The 12,167-nt window shown below is 48.9% G+C and overlaps 1 protein-coding gene across 1 annotated transcript; it reads right to left on the reverse strand.

Moving 5' to 3' along the window:
• LOC109308804 (dual oxidase maturation factor 1-like) lies at positions 1 to 9,284 on the reverse strand. Its single transcript, XM_019533213.1, has 6 exons — positions 9,089 to 9,284; positions 7,854 to 7,911; positions 4,487 to 4,621; positions 3,757 to 3,970; positions 1,992 to 2,206; positions 1 to 1,354 (listed from the first exon to the last, which is right to left on the reverse strand). Exons 1-6 carry the CDS (start codon positions 9,233 to 9,235, stop codon positions 1,152 to 1,154), a joined length of 972 nt encoding a protein of 323 aa, XP_019388758.1. The 5' UTR covers positions 9,236 to 9,284; the 3' UTR covers positions 1 to 1,151.
• Positions 9,285 to 12,167: the final 2,883 nt, after the last annotated feature.

The following is a 12,167-nucleotide window of genomic DNA, read 5'->3' on the forward strand; positions in this document are numbered from 1 at the left end:
ATTCCTTTATTACACCATTCATAGCACAGAGCAGGCATAAATATAAACTCCCTGAAAATCACAAACTCAGCACAACATATACTTGTGCACACACACAGATTCTGAAATACAGCCAGGGAGGATGACACAAATAAAAATCAACCCAGCAAGGAGGGTTAAGCACAGACGTCACTGGGAGAGAATTGAGTTACAGTGCCGTGTGAACATCCACAATGGGACTGACAGGGCAAGGAGCCTGATCTCAAGCAGGCTACATACCAGCAGCTTCACTGGCTTCCCTGGGAGCTGGGTCTGGCTTCCACTTGGCATCAGGCCCACTGTTAGTGAAATGACCAAGGCTTTTTTAAACAGGCTGCTTACCTTTTGTCCTACCCCTTGTGCCCCACAGTTGCTCTTCTACATCTGGTTACTGCAATGCCTCAGTGTGGCACCCACTATACATCTCACCATGGGTCATTATTCTCTATCCACTCCCTGATGTAAGGAGTGGTGCCAGTCCAGTCCTAATCTGCAAGACTGTGGTCATAGGACATTCACTGGAAAAACCATGGTATGGACCAACTGCTGTTGCATGTGACATCTCTCTCCCAGGGAACTGCTCATTGAACATACCAACAAACTTAAATACTCTTCATATTAGTTCTGGCCTTTTCAGCCAGATATACATGGTACTGGATGCCAGTATCATTTCACGGGACTGGAGTGTCTGGGGTCTCAGACACTCCATGTGAGAAGCTCAGCTTCCAAAATCAAGTGCGAGTCCCATTGGAGAAGGGTTGAGATCAACTCCTCAAAGGGACCCAGAGTGCAAGTGAAAATGCCTCCTAGGAGGCAGTGTCCCTGGAGTGATTAGTTGGCGCAAAATGGCTGCAGCGCCACCAATGATCCCAGTAATTGGGTGCAGAGTCCTTGCTGACTCTGGATTCAAAGCCTTCCCTTTCCCCAGAGATCACGATCTTCCATTCCAGGCTGTTGGAGAGTCCTCAACCCAGCAGAGTGAGGGAAGGAAGCTCATTGATTTCTTGGGGGGTGGGAGGATGTGGGACCCGGATCTCAGTGCAGAGATGGGGAAGGTCAGGACTCCTTGATGTTCTGCTCCCTTCTTCCTGGTGTCAGCAAGGGGGGGATGGCAGGAGGAGGGGAAGTTTCCTCTATATATCCTTGACAGTCAGCCTGATGTCCGAAGGAGGAGCCAGCACTTCACTGGCTACCAGCTGGGGGTTGACGTACACTTCCCCCAGCTCCTTGCCTCCTTCCTCCTCATCCTCACACAGATCAAAGAAAGCTTTCAGCTGCTTGGGCCTCCAGTAGTTCAGCACAATCACAAACATCCCAATCAGGAAACAAAGCAAGCCTGGAAAGCATAAGAAATACATCACCTCCTTAGGGAGCTTCCCTTCCATGGATCACGCACCAGGGTGGCAACACCTTTCTTCCAAGCATTGCATATGGTCCTATTCCCCCTAGGCTAGAGGGCTGTCTGACTCAAGGGAGAGAGATTCTCACAGACAAAAGCCTTCTGCTATGGATGACAGAGATATACTGGAAGCCTCAGCCTCATCAAATCCCTTAAAAGCCTCATATTCCTGAACACAGGGCCATCAGTGGGACATTTCAGAGGACACACCAGTGGAGGGAATAGTGCAGAGAGGCTGTTAGCTATGTCAGTCAGGTAAAAGATAGGGCAGGATGGCACCCTAGAGGCTAATTGGTTCTGAGTACCTTCCACCACATACATGAAACCCAGAAGCTACTGTAAGAAGTCTACTATATCCTCCTCTTTCCCCTACTAGGGGCTTGCTGCTTTTCAGCAGACAGTGCTATTCAGGGCAACTGGCTGGGAATTTTTCTGTGGCATGTAATGAACCATTTCAATCTAATTCCCCAGCAGAACTGTTGACCTGATAATTATGACTCCCAAAAGCCTCTTGGATCCTAAGGATGCTTAAAGGCAGCCTCTGGGAGGCACTTGAACAGTCTGAAATGCTTACTTGTTGCCAGTGTGAGCCAGAAGGATCCCCCGTAGACAGTCTCTAAGGAGGCAGGTCCAAACTGGATGGCACACATTGGGGAGTTCCTCACCGTGGAGAATGAGAGTAGTGAGAAGAGCACAAAGGCCCCAGTGACTAGCATCATGTAGCCACCGTAGACAAGGACAGGCATGGAGAAGAGTATGTTGGCTATGAGCCAGGCACAAAATGCCACCCTGGAGAGAAACAGAAGGGTCACTGAATGGTTTTTGCAAGGTGACAAATGCTAGATATATTGTAAAAGTGAGTGTGACACATTAGTGCAGGGCAACATCCACCCTTTGCTCAGTCTTCCTGAGGAGTCCTAGCCATTGGGCAGGGAAACACCTGGCTTGGTTGTCTACTCAGATTTTCTGGGCAGCACCTGAGGGCATAACTCAGGGGGGTTGTGACACCTGTGCTGCTGTCTAGCTAGGTGAGCTGGCAGGCAAGACATGCAGTGTATGCAGGGCTGGGATTCAGTTCCCTGGAGTAGGAGCAGCTGCCCCATCAAGGCAGCACGTTGCCAAAAAGCACAGTTCTTCTCGTGGACATGGAATAGCCAGTAGAGGGAGCCACGATCACCCCACAAGGACTGGCTATGCCGCTGTCCACTAAACAAGTGCTTTACCTTGCATGATCTACAGCTGTTATGTTCATGGCTGGTATAACTCAGAGCAGCTCCATGGGTGTCAGCAGGAGTTGCACCCAAACTAATGGTGGTCCAGAAAGTTGCTGGGTGACCCAGGGAAGCTTCTGCCGAGAGCCGTCAAGCTCAGGGTTACCCCAGCCATGCAGCAGCTTTGCTGTCTCCAAGGTCCCTCTCCTCGTGTGCTTGCACTGGTTTGAGGGCGGTGAGAGAAGCACGGAGTCACGCTTCCTGGACTTGCAAGAGGAGGCACCTGCACCTCTAGCTCTCAATCCACCAGACTGCTTCTGCTGCCCGTGCAATCAGCCCAGTTTTACTACCCAGCAGGCACAGCAACAAGGAAGGTGAGGAGCTCCAGGGTAATGTCATAACCAGCACCTGGCTTTGATACTGGTGACTGAACCTCTCTCATTATCTGAGTACCAGTGATTAAATGACATTGTCATTCACAGACAAGCAAACTCTTTCCCCTGGGAAGGGTGTGTACTGCACTCCTCCTCTCTTCCTTCATGTCTCTCTCAGGAAAATCACCCCCATGCCAGAGACAATGAACCCCACACACCACACGCCTTCAAGACCATAACTTCCCTAGCATGACAGGGCCCCAACTCCAGGTCACTGAAAGGATTTCTGTCACATTTGAAGGACCCTGGTTCCAGTTTCTACTGCATCCAGAAAAGCCAAACTGCCTGTACTGTCTCTTCTGCTCACTCACACAACATGAACAATGATCACAACGGCAAGACATTCATGCACAGGAGACTAATGCAAGGCTCCTCCCTCAGTACTGAAGCGCCTGCTGTGCACTCAGCAGCTTCAGTCTTCATAGCCTTGTCACTTCTGCAGATTCGCTTGAAGTGATTACACCAACTCATTCCCTTCTCCCCCCATTTTATCTCTGTGGGATGTACGTGCACCCCAGCAGGCCACGTCTGCAAGGGAATGGGAGTCCAGTGCTGGCTACTGCAGAGGAACCCCCTTGAACTACCCACTGCAGAGCTGGGGCACGCACCAGGCACTTTGTATCCTCCCACCCCTTGGGAGCAGCCTGCCCAGTTTCCTATAGCAGGAGAGAGAGAGAGAGAGAGAGAGACTCACCACATGGTAGCTGATGCATAGTGGCTGGAGATGCGGTACTGGGCGTGCACGCCACAGGGGCTGTTCAGAGTGAATTTCTCTGCCACGTACAGGATGGGACGGGGGAGCCCCCGCTCCAGGCCCTCGTTGTAGTTGAGGTCATAGTCCTCTCCAAAGCTCCAGGAAAAGTGCTCGTTGTAGTTGATGGTTTCATTGATCTGATTCACTGGGTTTCCTGCCAAAGCAACATGCTCCACCTTAGGCACGGATGCAGAACAGAGCTTCCCTGGTGTGTAGGGATCTGGTACTAGCAGAGGGCCAATTATTGAGTCCAAGGGTAGGGGATGAGTACTACTGTGCTCTCCTTCCTGTGATGCCACCAGCCTGCCCTGACAGAGCACTTCCCTCTCCTACTTCCTGGGCTTAAGAGTTCTGGTGGGTTTTGTGTCAGAGTCCAGAAAGGAGATTTTATGAACCAGGGGGCAGGGCCACTGGAGGCTAACCCCCAGAAGAGTGGATTTCATATGACTAGCACCTCCTGTCCTCCTGTGAGGTCCACCCACCAGACGGATAACAGCTATGGCCAGAGATATTCAGGAGCAGGCACATGGTGGTAATGGAGTCACTGCCCCTACACAAGAGTGAGGGCCCTGATATTAAGGAGAAGGATGGGAAGGCTAGGCCAGGTCCGTTAGCTATTGCTTTACCTGTTGATGCATCCCAGTGCTGCAGATGCATACCCAGTACTCACCTAATAGTGTGACATTGACACCTGCCAAGCCGATGTGCAGCCCGATGTCCGCATTCACCACAGCATTGCTGAAGGACTTATAGGATGTTTTCGCTGCCACCCAGCCGGTCTCCCAGTCCCCCGTGAACTGAACAACTGTAAGAGGTAGAGGGATAAGTGACGGGCTGGCACTACACCATGATTCACAAGTTTTGGGTGGCGGGTGGGTGGGGAAGTCTGCCTTTGGTAGGGTTTATTGCAAGGGCAAGGAGGTGGAGGTGCAGCCAGAGCAGTTAAAAGTATGGATCTGGAGGTCTGGGTTTGAACCCTGATCTAGTCTCATACCAAAACTTGGCTCAAGGGTGAATGGGCCATTCAGGTTGAGGAGGCCAAGGCAGCTGGATGCGACTCCAGCCCTGTCATGCCTCATGCAACTGCTGACCCCAGAAAGCGAACAAAAAAAATCACCTGTTTGATCATTGATGCTGACCAGACAAGCCCTGAGGGATTCTGGTGCGTATCCCAGGCCCATCTGTCTCCCCTCCAGCTGGGAGGGAAGGTAGGACTGCAAGTCCCCTGTGGCAAAGAGGGCACCTACATCTTGGGACCAAGGTCTCTCTGGTGCAGGTGTGATCCAGTAGGACCTTCTAGGCCTGGCAGTGATTCAAAGGAACATGTGTCTGTGGCTTCATAGGCTGAGGACAGGCCTGGGCATCCCAAACACACAAGGACCTTGGTACCTCATGCTCACCCTGTGCTGGGCTGTCCCCTTTTAACAAGTGTCTATATTAATCTTCAGCTCTTCTGGTCCCCTGTGGGGCTAATTATGGGAGAACCTGAACAGCCGTGTGCTCTCACCTTGTGTTGCAGACAGGTTCAGGGTCAAAATGCCCCTGTGGCATTGCCCCAAACCCAAGGCAGTGGCTCCCAGCCCTGGGAGGGCATTTGGAGGAAAGCATGTGAATCACGCACCATGAAGTAGGGTGCCCCCTACTTCAGCCTTTCCTGCACCTCTCTACTTCAGCGGCTACCATCACTTCCCTCCTTGCTGAGGGGAATTTGCAGCTAAAGTTTGTGGGGGGCGGGGGAAGGCATGAGTGGGTCTGATTTAACTATGGTGGAGCAGAAACCCACCAAGTCTGGGAAGCAGTGCTCTACATGATCCACACCTTCAGGCCATAAAGTACAGGAAACTTGTGGCAGACAGACACACTGTTTGCCAAAGGGGGAAAAAACCAGCCCACGGAGTGTTTCCAGATCCTCAGATATACATTATCTGATGCAGGGCAGGGTGGAATTTAGAGGGGGAAGTGTTAAATTTGCCAGAATAGTTCAACTGGGGCAGTGGTGACTCAGGCTACAGGGAAGTTTTGGTTCAGTGAACAGGCTCCATTGAAAAAAAAACAACCATCCCCTTCCCTCCCAAACACTAGGAGAATTTTTGGAGAAGACAAAATGTTTTGTTTTGACATTACTGAAATAAGAAAATACAACTTCTCATTTTGAACAAGATTTTCAATTCAAAGTTAATCTGATTTTTTAAAGGTTTCATAGTTTGTAGGGTTGGAAGGGACCTGAGCAGATCATTGAATCCGACCCCCTGCCATGGCAGGAAAGAGTACTGGGGTCAAACGACCCCAGCAAGGTGTTCATCCAGCCTCCTCTTAAAAACCCCCAGGGTAGGAGCCAGCACCACTTTGCTTCGAAGTTGGTTCCAGAACCTAGCTGCCCTGACCGTGAAGTAGCGCCTCCTGATATCTAGCCTGAATCTACCCTTTGCCAGCTTGTGACTGTTATAAGGCTGTAAGGTTAAATAACCTGAGATCAAAATATATCATTTCAAGTTAAACACAATATTTTTTGGGTTCCCCAAATTTGTTTTTTTCCCCAGCTGATGATCTGAAATATCCATTATTAGCAGAGCCCTAATGCAACAGGAGCCTCATGGAAAGTTTATCTATCTACAGAACACAAACCAGGCTGCCTGACAGTGCCAAAACTGAGAAATTCCTGGCTTTCACATTAAAACAATTCATTATTCTTCTGCATCCAAGCAGCACTTAGCCAGAGAGCGAGAACAGCACTTGATAGCTCTCAAGTGCCTGGAGAAAAGTAAAGTCGCTCAAATGGAAAGTGGAATAGGAGACATGACCCCTGCTCCTTGCTCCTTCTCTGAACTCCAGCACAGCACATTACAAGAGTTGTCTCCACCTTTATGTAGTGTCTGTGAACCAGGTAGGGACTGGTCCCCAGCCATGTACAGGTGCTGTTTGACTTTTTGCAGCCTGACTTTTCCTAGGAAAATAAGGCTGTAAGGGACCTCACAAGGTCATCTAGACCAGCTCCCTGCTCAAGGTAGGATCATCCCTGACTAAACTGTCTCTGCTAAGGGTCTGTCTAACCTGCTCTTAAAAATATCCAAGGATAGAGATTACACAGCTTCTCTAGGCAGCCTGTTCCAATGCTTGACCACCCTCATAATTAGAAAGTTTTTTCTAATCTCTAATCTAAGTTTCCTGTTGCAGCTTGAGGCCATTGCTCCTAGCCCTGTCCCCTGTGGCCACAGAGAAAAGCCCATTTCCATCTTCTCTATAATGGCTCTTTAGGTATTTGAAGACTATTATAAAATCCCTCCCACCCGCCCCCCCAGTCTTATCTTCTCCAGGCTAAATAACACTAGCAATTTCAGCCTTTCCTCATAAGTCTTGCTTTCCAGGCCTCTGCATTTTTGTTATTCTCTGCTAGACTCTCCCCAGTCTGTCCACATCCTTCTTGACGTGTGGGGCCCAAAACTGGACACAGTATTCCAGGTGAGGCCTCAGCAGTTCTAACAAAACTTGGCATTTCTACAACACTTTCCAGCTGAGGTCCTCAAATGCTTTGCAAATAGGGAAGCCGCAAAGCTCAGCGTCCATGGGAGGAATCAGCAATGTATCAGCAAGTGTGCACACACACAGTCACACTCATGCACACTACCACCCTCTGCTGACTGGAATGAAGAATACTTGGCTGTGGTCAAAGACCCCATTCTGCAAGACTGGGCAACAGGGCCTGTGCGTTTAATCATAGATGCAATTAATCTCTGTCCCCTGTGAAACTCTTGTGGCACAGTTCCTGGGTGGCCATGTATTCCTTAAAACACTGGCAATGTCATTTCAGAAATGGGGCACCTGAGGCTCAGAGAAGTTAAGTGACTTGTCCCAGAGGAAGAGTTGAACAGAGTTAGGAGCAGGTCACTTGTTGCTTGCCTGTGGAGCCTGTGCTTTAACCACTAGCCTGTGCTTCCTGGATGCACACACCTCCCAACTGGGAAATTCTTAGCTGCATTCCTGTTCCAGGAACACATCCTGCTAGCTCCTGTGCATCACAGATGAGGTAGAGCACTTACCAACAATCACCACCCCGATGAACAGGCTGAGAATGACCCGGAGCAGCCAATATAGCCTCTGTGAGAAGAAGAGATAGAAGATGATGAGGAACAAAGGAGGATCCCAGCTTAGCCTCACTTCTCATTCCCAAGTCAGCAAAATTAAACCAGGCATTTTAGAAGGAACAAAGCCCATGGGAATACTGCTAGATCCCTGGCATGGGGACAGCATCTTGAGGTGTATCAGCACAGTGCTTAGCACTGTACCTAGGTGTGGCTCCTGGATGCTACTACAATAAAGAGGAGTAATATAACTGGAATTACAGCAAGACACTTGGGAGCAGGAGGGAAAGAGGATAAGGTTAGGACTTGTATAGCAGAGCCGTCAGCCTACTAGACCAGGGGAATACTTGCAGGCTGGAGGGGTAGGGAGCCCAGAATTGGAGCCTCTGGGGCTACATTGCAGAGCTGGAGACAAAGGACTTCAGGGCTGAGCAACAAGAACCCTCCACTCCACAGCCATTGTCTCACAAATGCAGCAGACTTGTTATAGGCAAAGGTGTCTCTAGCACTGAAAAGTGCACAGGTTCCTTTAGGCTGCATGGCCAGTACTGGAAAACTAAGTAGGACTCTTAGAAGCAGCCCTGCCACCATCTCGAACCATGCCAGTGAATCTCTGATTTGGCTGCTAAATCTGGGGATTCATTTCTCTATCAATTTCCTCTCCTTGAATTGAAGAACATCAAGCAACCTGATCTACAGATAATATCCCTTTGTGGTTTGGAAGTTTGTGTGGCACAAAAGCAATGTGGTTCCAGCCTCACTTGTGGACCAACACCTCCCAGGACAAGAAGAGAACATGGACCATGCAGCATGCCCTGATATGTCCACATGCTTGGGCAGCCATGGATGTAGGGGAAAAGAGAATAACCAAGTCCCAGGCCAACTTTGACTTATATAATGGACTACTGGCTCCAGTTAGGAAAGTCTGAGGCTTCCTTTAAATCTGAAAGATCTCCTTTGTGGGGAGACAAAAGGAACTGGGTTTGCTCCCCTGGAGGGCCATGGAGCCGAAACTGTAAGGCAGTGGCCTGTGAGAAGGCAGTGATGCCTTGGGAAAACTGTGTGCAGCTCCTGCCTGCTTGCTTTCTGTAAGGCAATAATCTATGCTTGTGGTCTCTCTCTCTCTCTCCTTTCCATAACACCTGAATCAGAAATTGGTTCCAAGGTGGGCAGGGTCAACTCGGGTCACTCACCGCTCGGCCACGGATCCCAGGTAGGATGAGCAGGAAGCTGAGTGTTAATGTTAGGAAGACGATGATGACTATGATGATGCTGACATTGAAAACAAATGGTTTCCTGCCCTGCCAGTAGAAGGGAAAGATGCCGTTGAAGAGCGTCATTCTGCAGAGCTGGGTGGAAGACAGGGATCCTAGAAGGGAAATAGAAATACAGGGTTATCAAGCTTGCCCACTCAGCTCCATTCTGGCTGGCTTGGGACAGGGAGGCTCTCCAGGAGATTCCTCAGAAGAAGGATGTGCATTATGGTAACACCGCCCTCCAGCACCAGGAGCTCCTGGGGCACTGGTCCCACAAGCTGGATGAGAACAACTGGGGATGAAGCCACCTGGCTATACAAAGAACCATAATAAGCAAGTTGACATATTTCCTAAGGGCTATGCTTTACAAAGAAACTGACTGAAATAACTCCTGCAAAATAGCAGTTAGTCATATGGAATATCCACCCCAGAATAGATCCATGTATACTCTATTCCAGAATAAAAGTCACATTATTCCAAAAATAATTAGTGCACTTTTACAGCGTATCATAATTACTGCAGTCAACTTTCTTGTGTAGACAGGTGCTGAGTGTTGCCTTCATTCAAGCCTGGACTCCAACTGGGTTACTTGCAGAGTAAGTGTGCATATAGGCATGCACACAGAATCTGGCTCCAAAGTAACATGAGCAGACAGATGCCCAGCTACTGATGCCAGAACTCAACCCAGAGCTCTGAATGAGCTGTAAGCCCTTACGTCATGCGACCCAAAAGCAACGATTAAAAACAAAACTAAAATTAAAATAAAGCCCCAAAGTGCAAGTGTTGACACTTAAAGAAAAGTTGAAGTTCTATTGGTATAATCACTCCTTTTAAAATTTGCCATCAAATATCTTGTGGGTTTTATACTCTGCCCTCCAATAGAACTTTTTTATTAAAAAAAAAAAAAAATCATAACTACAATTGTTGGGCTTCAATAGAAAAATCATGACATGAGAATGGAATGGGATTAAAAAAGTTTCATTAATTTAAAAAGAAAAAAAAAACACCCTTTGGAAAAAAAAAAAAAAAAATCAAAATGCTGCCCCATTTCTTTCAAAGCTCCTTATACCTGTTGATAGCTGAGCGGGAAATTCCCCCAGCAAACAAACAAAAATCCCATTCTCAGTGGAGATCAGGCAGATTAGCTTCCCTTGCAACACAGAAGGGTGTCTTATTCACATCTGTGTACACTCCTGTCGGCAACACATGCACTCATATCATCCTCAAGAGAAGAGGAAAACCTGAAACACTGGATTAAACTTGTGTCATGCAACTGGCATAATAATTGCAGGGTAGTGCCTGATGTTTTCTGGGAAATTCCCACTGTATAACTGTACAGAACTGTTTGTTCTAGGAAGGTGCCTGATCTAGATTCAGTGCAGCATCCTTATCCTTATCCTGGTAGATGATTTATCCCTGTGATTCTCAGCCAGGGTGCCTCAGCACCCCAGGGTGCCCAAGATCCTTTTAAGGGTGCTGCAGGGTGCTGTGCAATATTAGCACTGTTAGGTGTACAAACACCTTGATTCGTAAGATAAACCCAGAGATTTCCAATAGGAATCCATGGTATCAAAAACCCGCTGACATGCTGAAGTCTTTAAGAAGGCTGTAACAGTACAATTGCTCTATTCATTTTCCATAGGCAAAGACCAAATGAAAGCGTAGAGCTGGCATTTTCTGAGGGGCTCCTTAAGTCTGAAAGGGTTGCAAAGCACCAATTTATCCAAATTTAAGAAAAAGCCCCAAACCCAAAACCTCTCTTATCATCTGCCTCACAACCAGAAGCAATTTACACTTTTTTACATTCACTCCTACATCTGGGTTGTAGTTTTCTGTTAGGGGAGGAAGAGAAACTTCCTGATTAAATCTAGTTTAGCTGGATTCAAGAAGGGATTAGACAAATTCTTGGAGGAAAAGGGTATCAGTGGCTATTGAGCCACGAGAGTGAGGGGCACAGCCTCTGAATCAGACCTTCCTGGACCTTAAATGCTGGAGGCGGCAAGTGAGAGAGGAGCAAGGGGAAAAGCCCTGGCTAGCCCCAGTTTAGCATCCGCTCTCTGCCCCTGTGCGATACAGGAGACTGGACAAGACGGACCCATGGGCTGACGCACTAAAGGGCCATCCTTATCTTCTAAATGCAGAATTCTGCCAAAAATGAGTTCGCCTGCCAGGACAAAGGATTTCCCCCCTAATAAACAAGCGGTACAACATTTCCAGGGGCAACGTCCAAACAAAATACCAATTTTGTGTCATTTCAAGCTGAAATCTCTAGGTTCCTGGGTGTTGAAAACCAAGCAGCTTTCAAAATTTAGTTCTTCACTGCTTTGCTTTCCCTGCTCTTTCTGCCCCTGAATGAATACATTTCTAGAACCTGGTTGTTATTTTTTTTTTTAAACTGTTCAGGTTTCTAATTCTGTTTCCCCGTTCCTATTCTTCCCCCTCGAACCTGCAATGCTAGAGACAACGCTTCCTTGAACCTAGCGGGATACTCACTTGAGAAGTTTAAGACCAGTACAAAAACTAGAATACAATTAAACTAGAATACAGTTCAAATTCCCCAGCAAAACCCAACCAGCAAACACAAGACCCAAGCAAAACCCAGCCGTGGAGATGTTCTCTCACCACCCAAGACAGGAAGGTGCCTGGAAAAGTCGGGGAGCAGCAGAAGGATGAAGTAAAGCCCCCAGAGGAGCAGACATCCCGGGCAGGGCTCAGCTGCTCCTGTGCAAAGGGGGAGGCAGAGCAGGGGAAGGGGGTGAAGCAGGCAGGGAAGAAATGAAGAAGAGGCACCCCGTGTTGGCTTCTCCCCCAGGGCTGTCCTGGGGGAAAGGCAGAGCTAGGGTCTTTAGCAGGGTCCTGCCGCCGGTGGCCCCGAGGGGCAGGGGCAGGCGCAGGGGCAGGGCTGCCGTCTTACCTGGCTGGGGGCGGCGGGTGTGGGCTGCAGCCCGCGGGCGGCCCTCTTATAGCCCCGGCCCCGCTCAGCATGCAAATGAGGCGGCCCGGCCCGGCCCGGCCC

This window comes from Crocodylus porosus, unplaced genomic scaffold (assembly GCF_001723895.1).
Source record: "Crocodylus porosus isolate Cpor-Errol unplaced genomic scaffold, CroPor_comp1, whole genome shotgun sequence".
In the NCBI taxonomy this organism is placed as follows: domain Eukaryota; kingdom Metazoa; phylum Chordata; order Crocodylia; family Crocodylidae; genus Crocodylus; species Crocodylus porosus.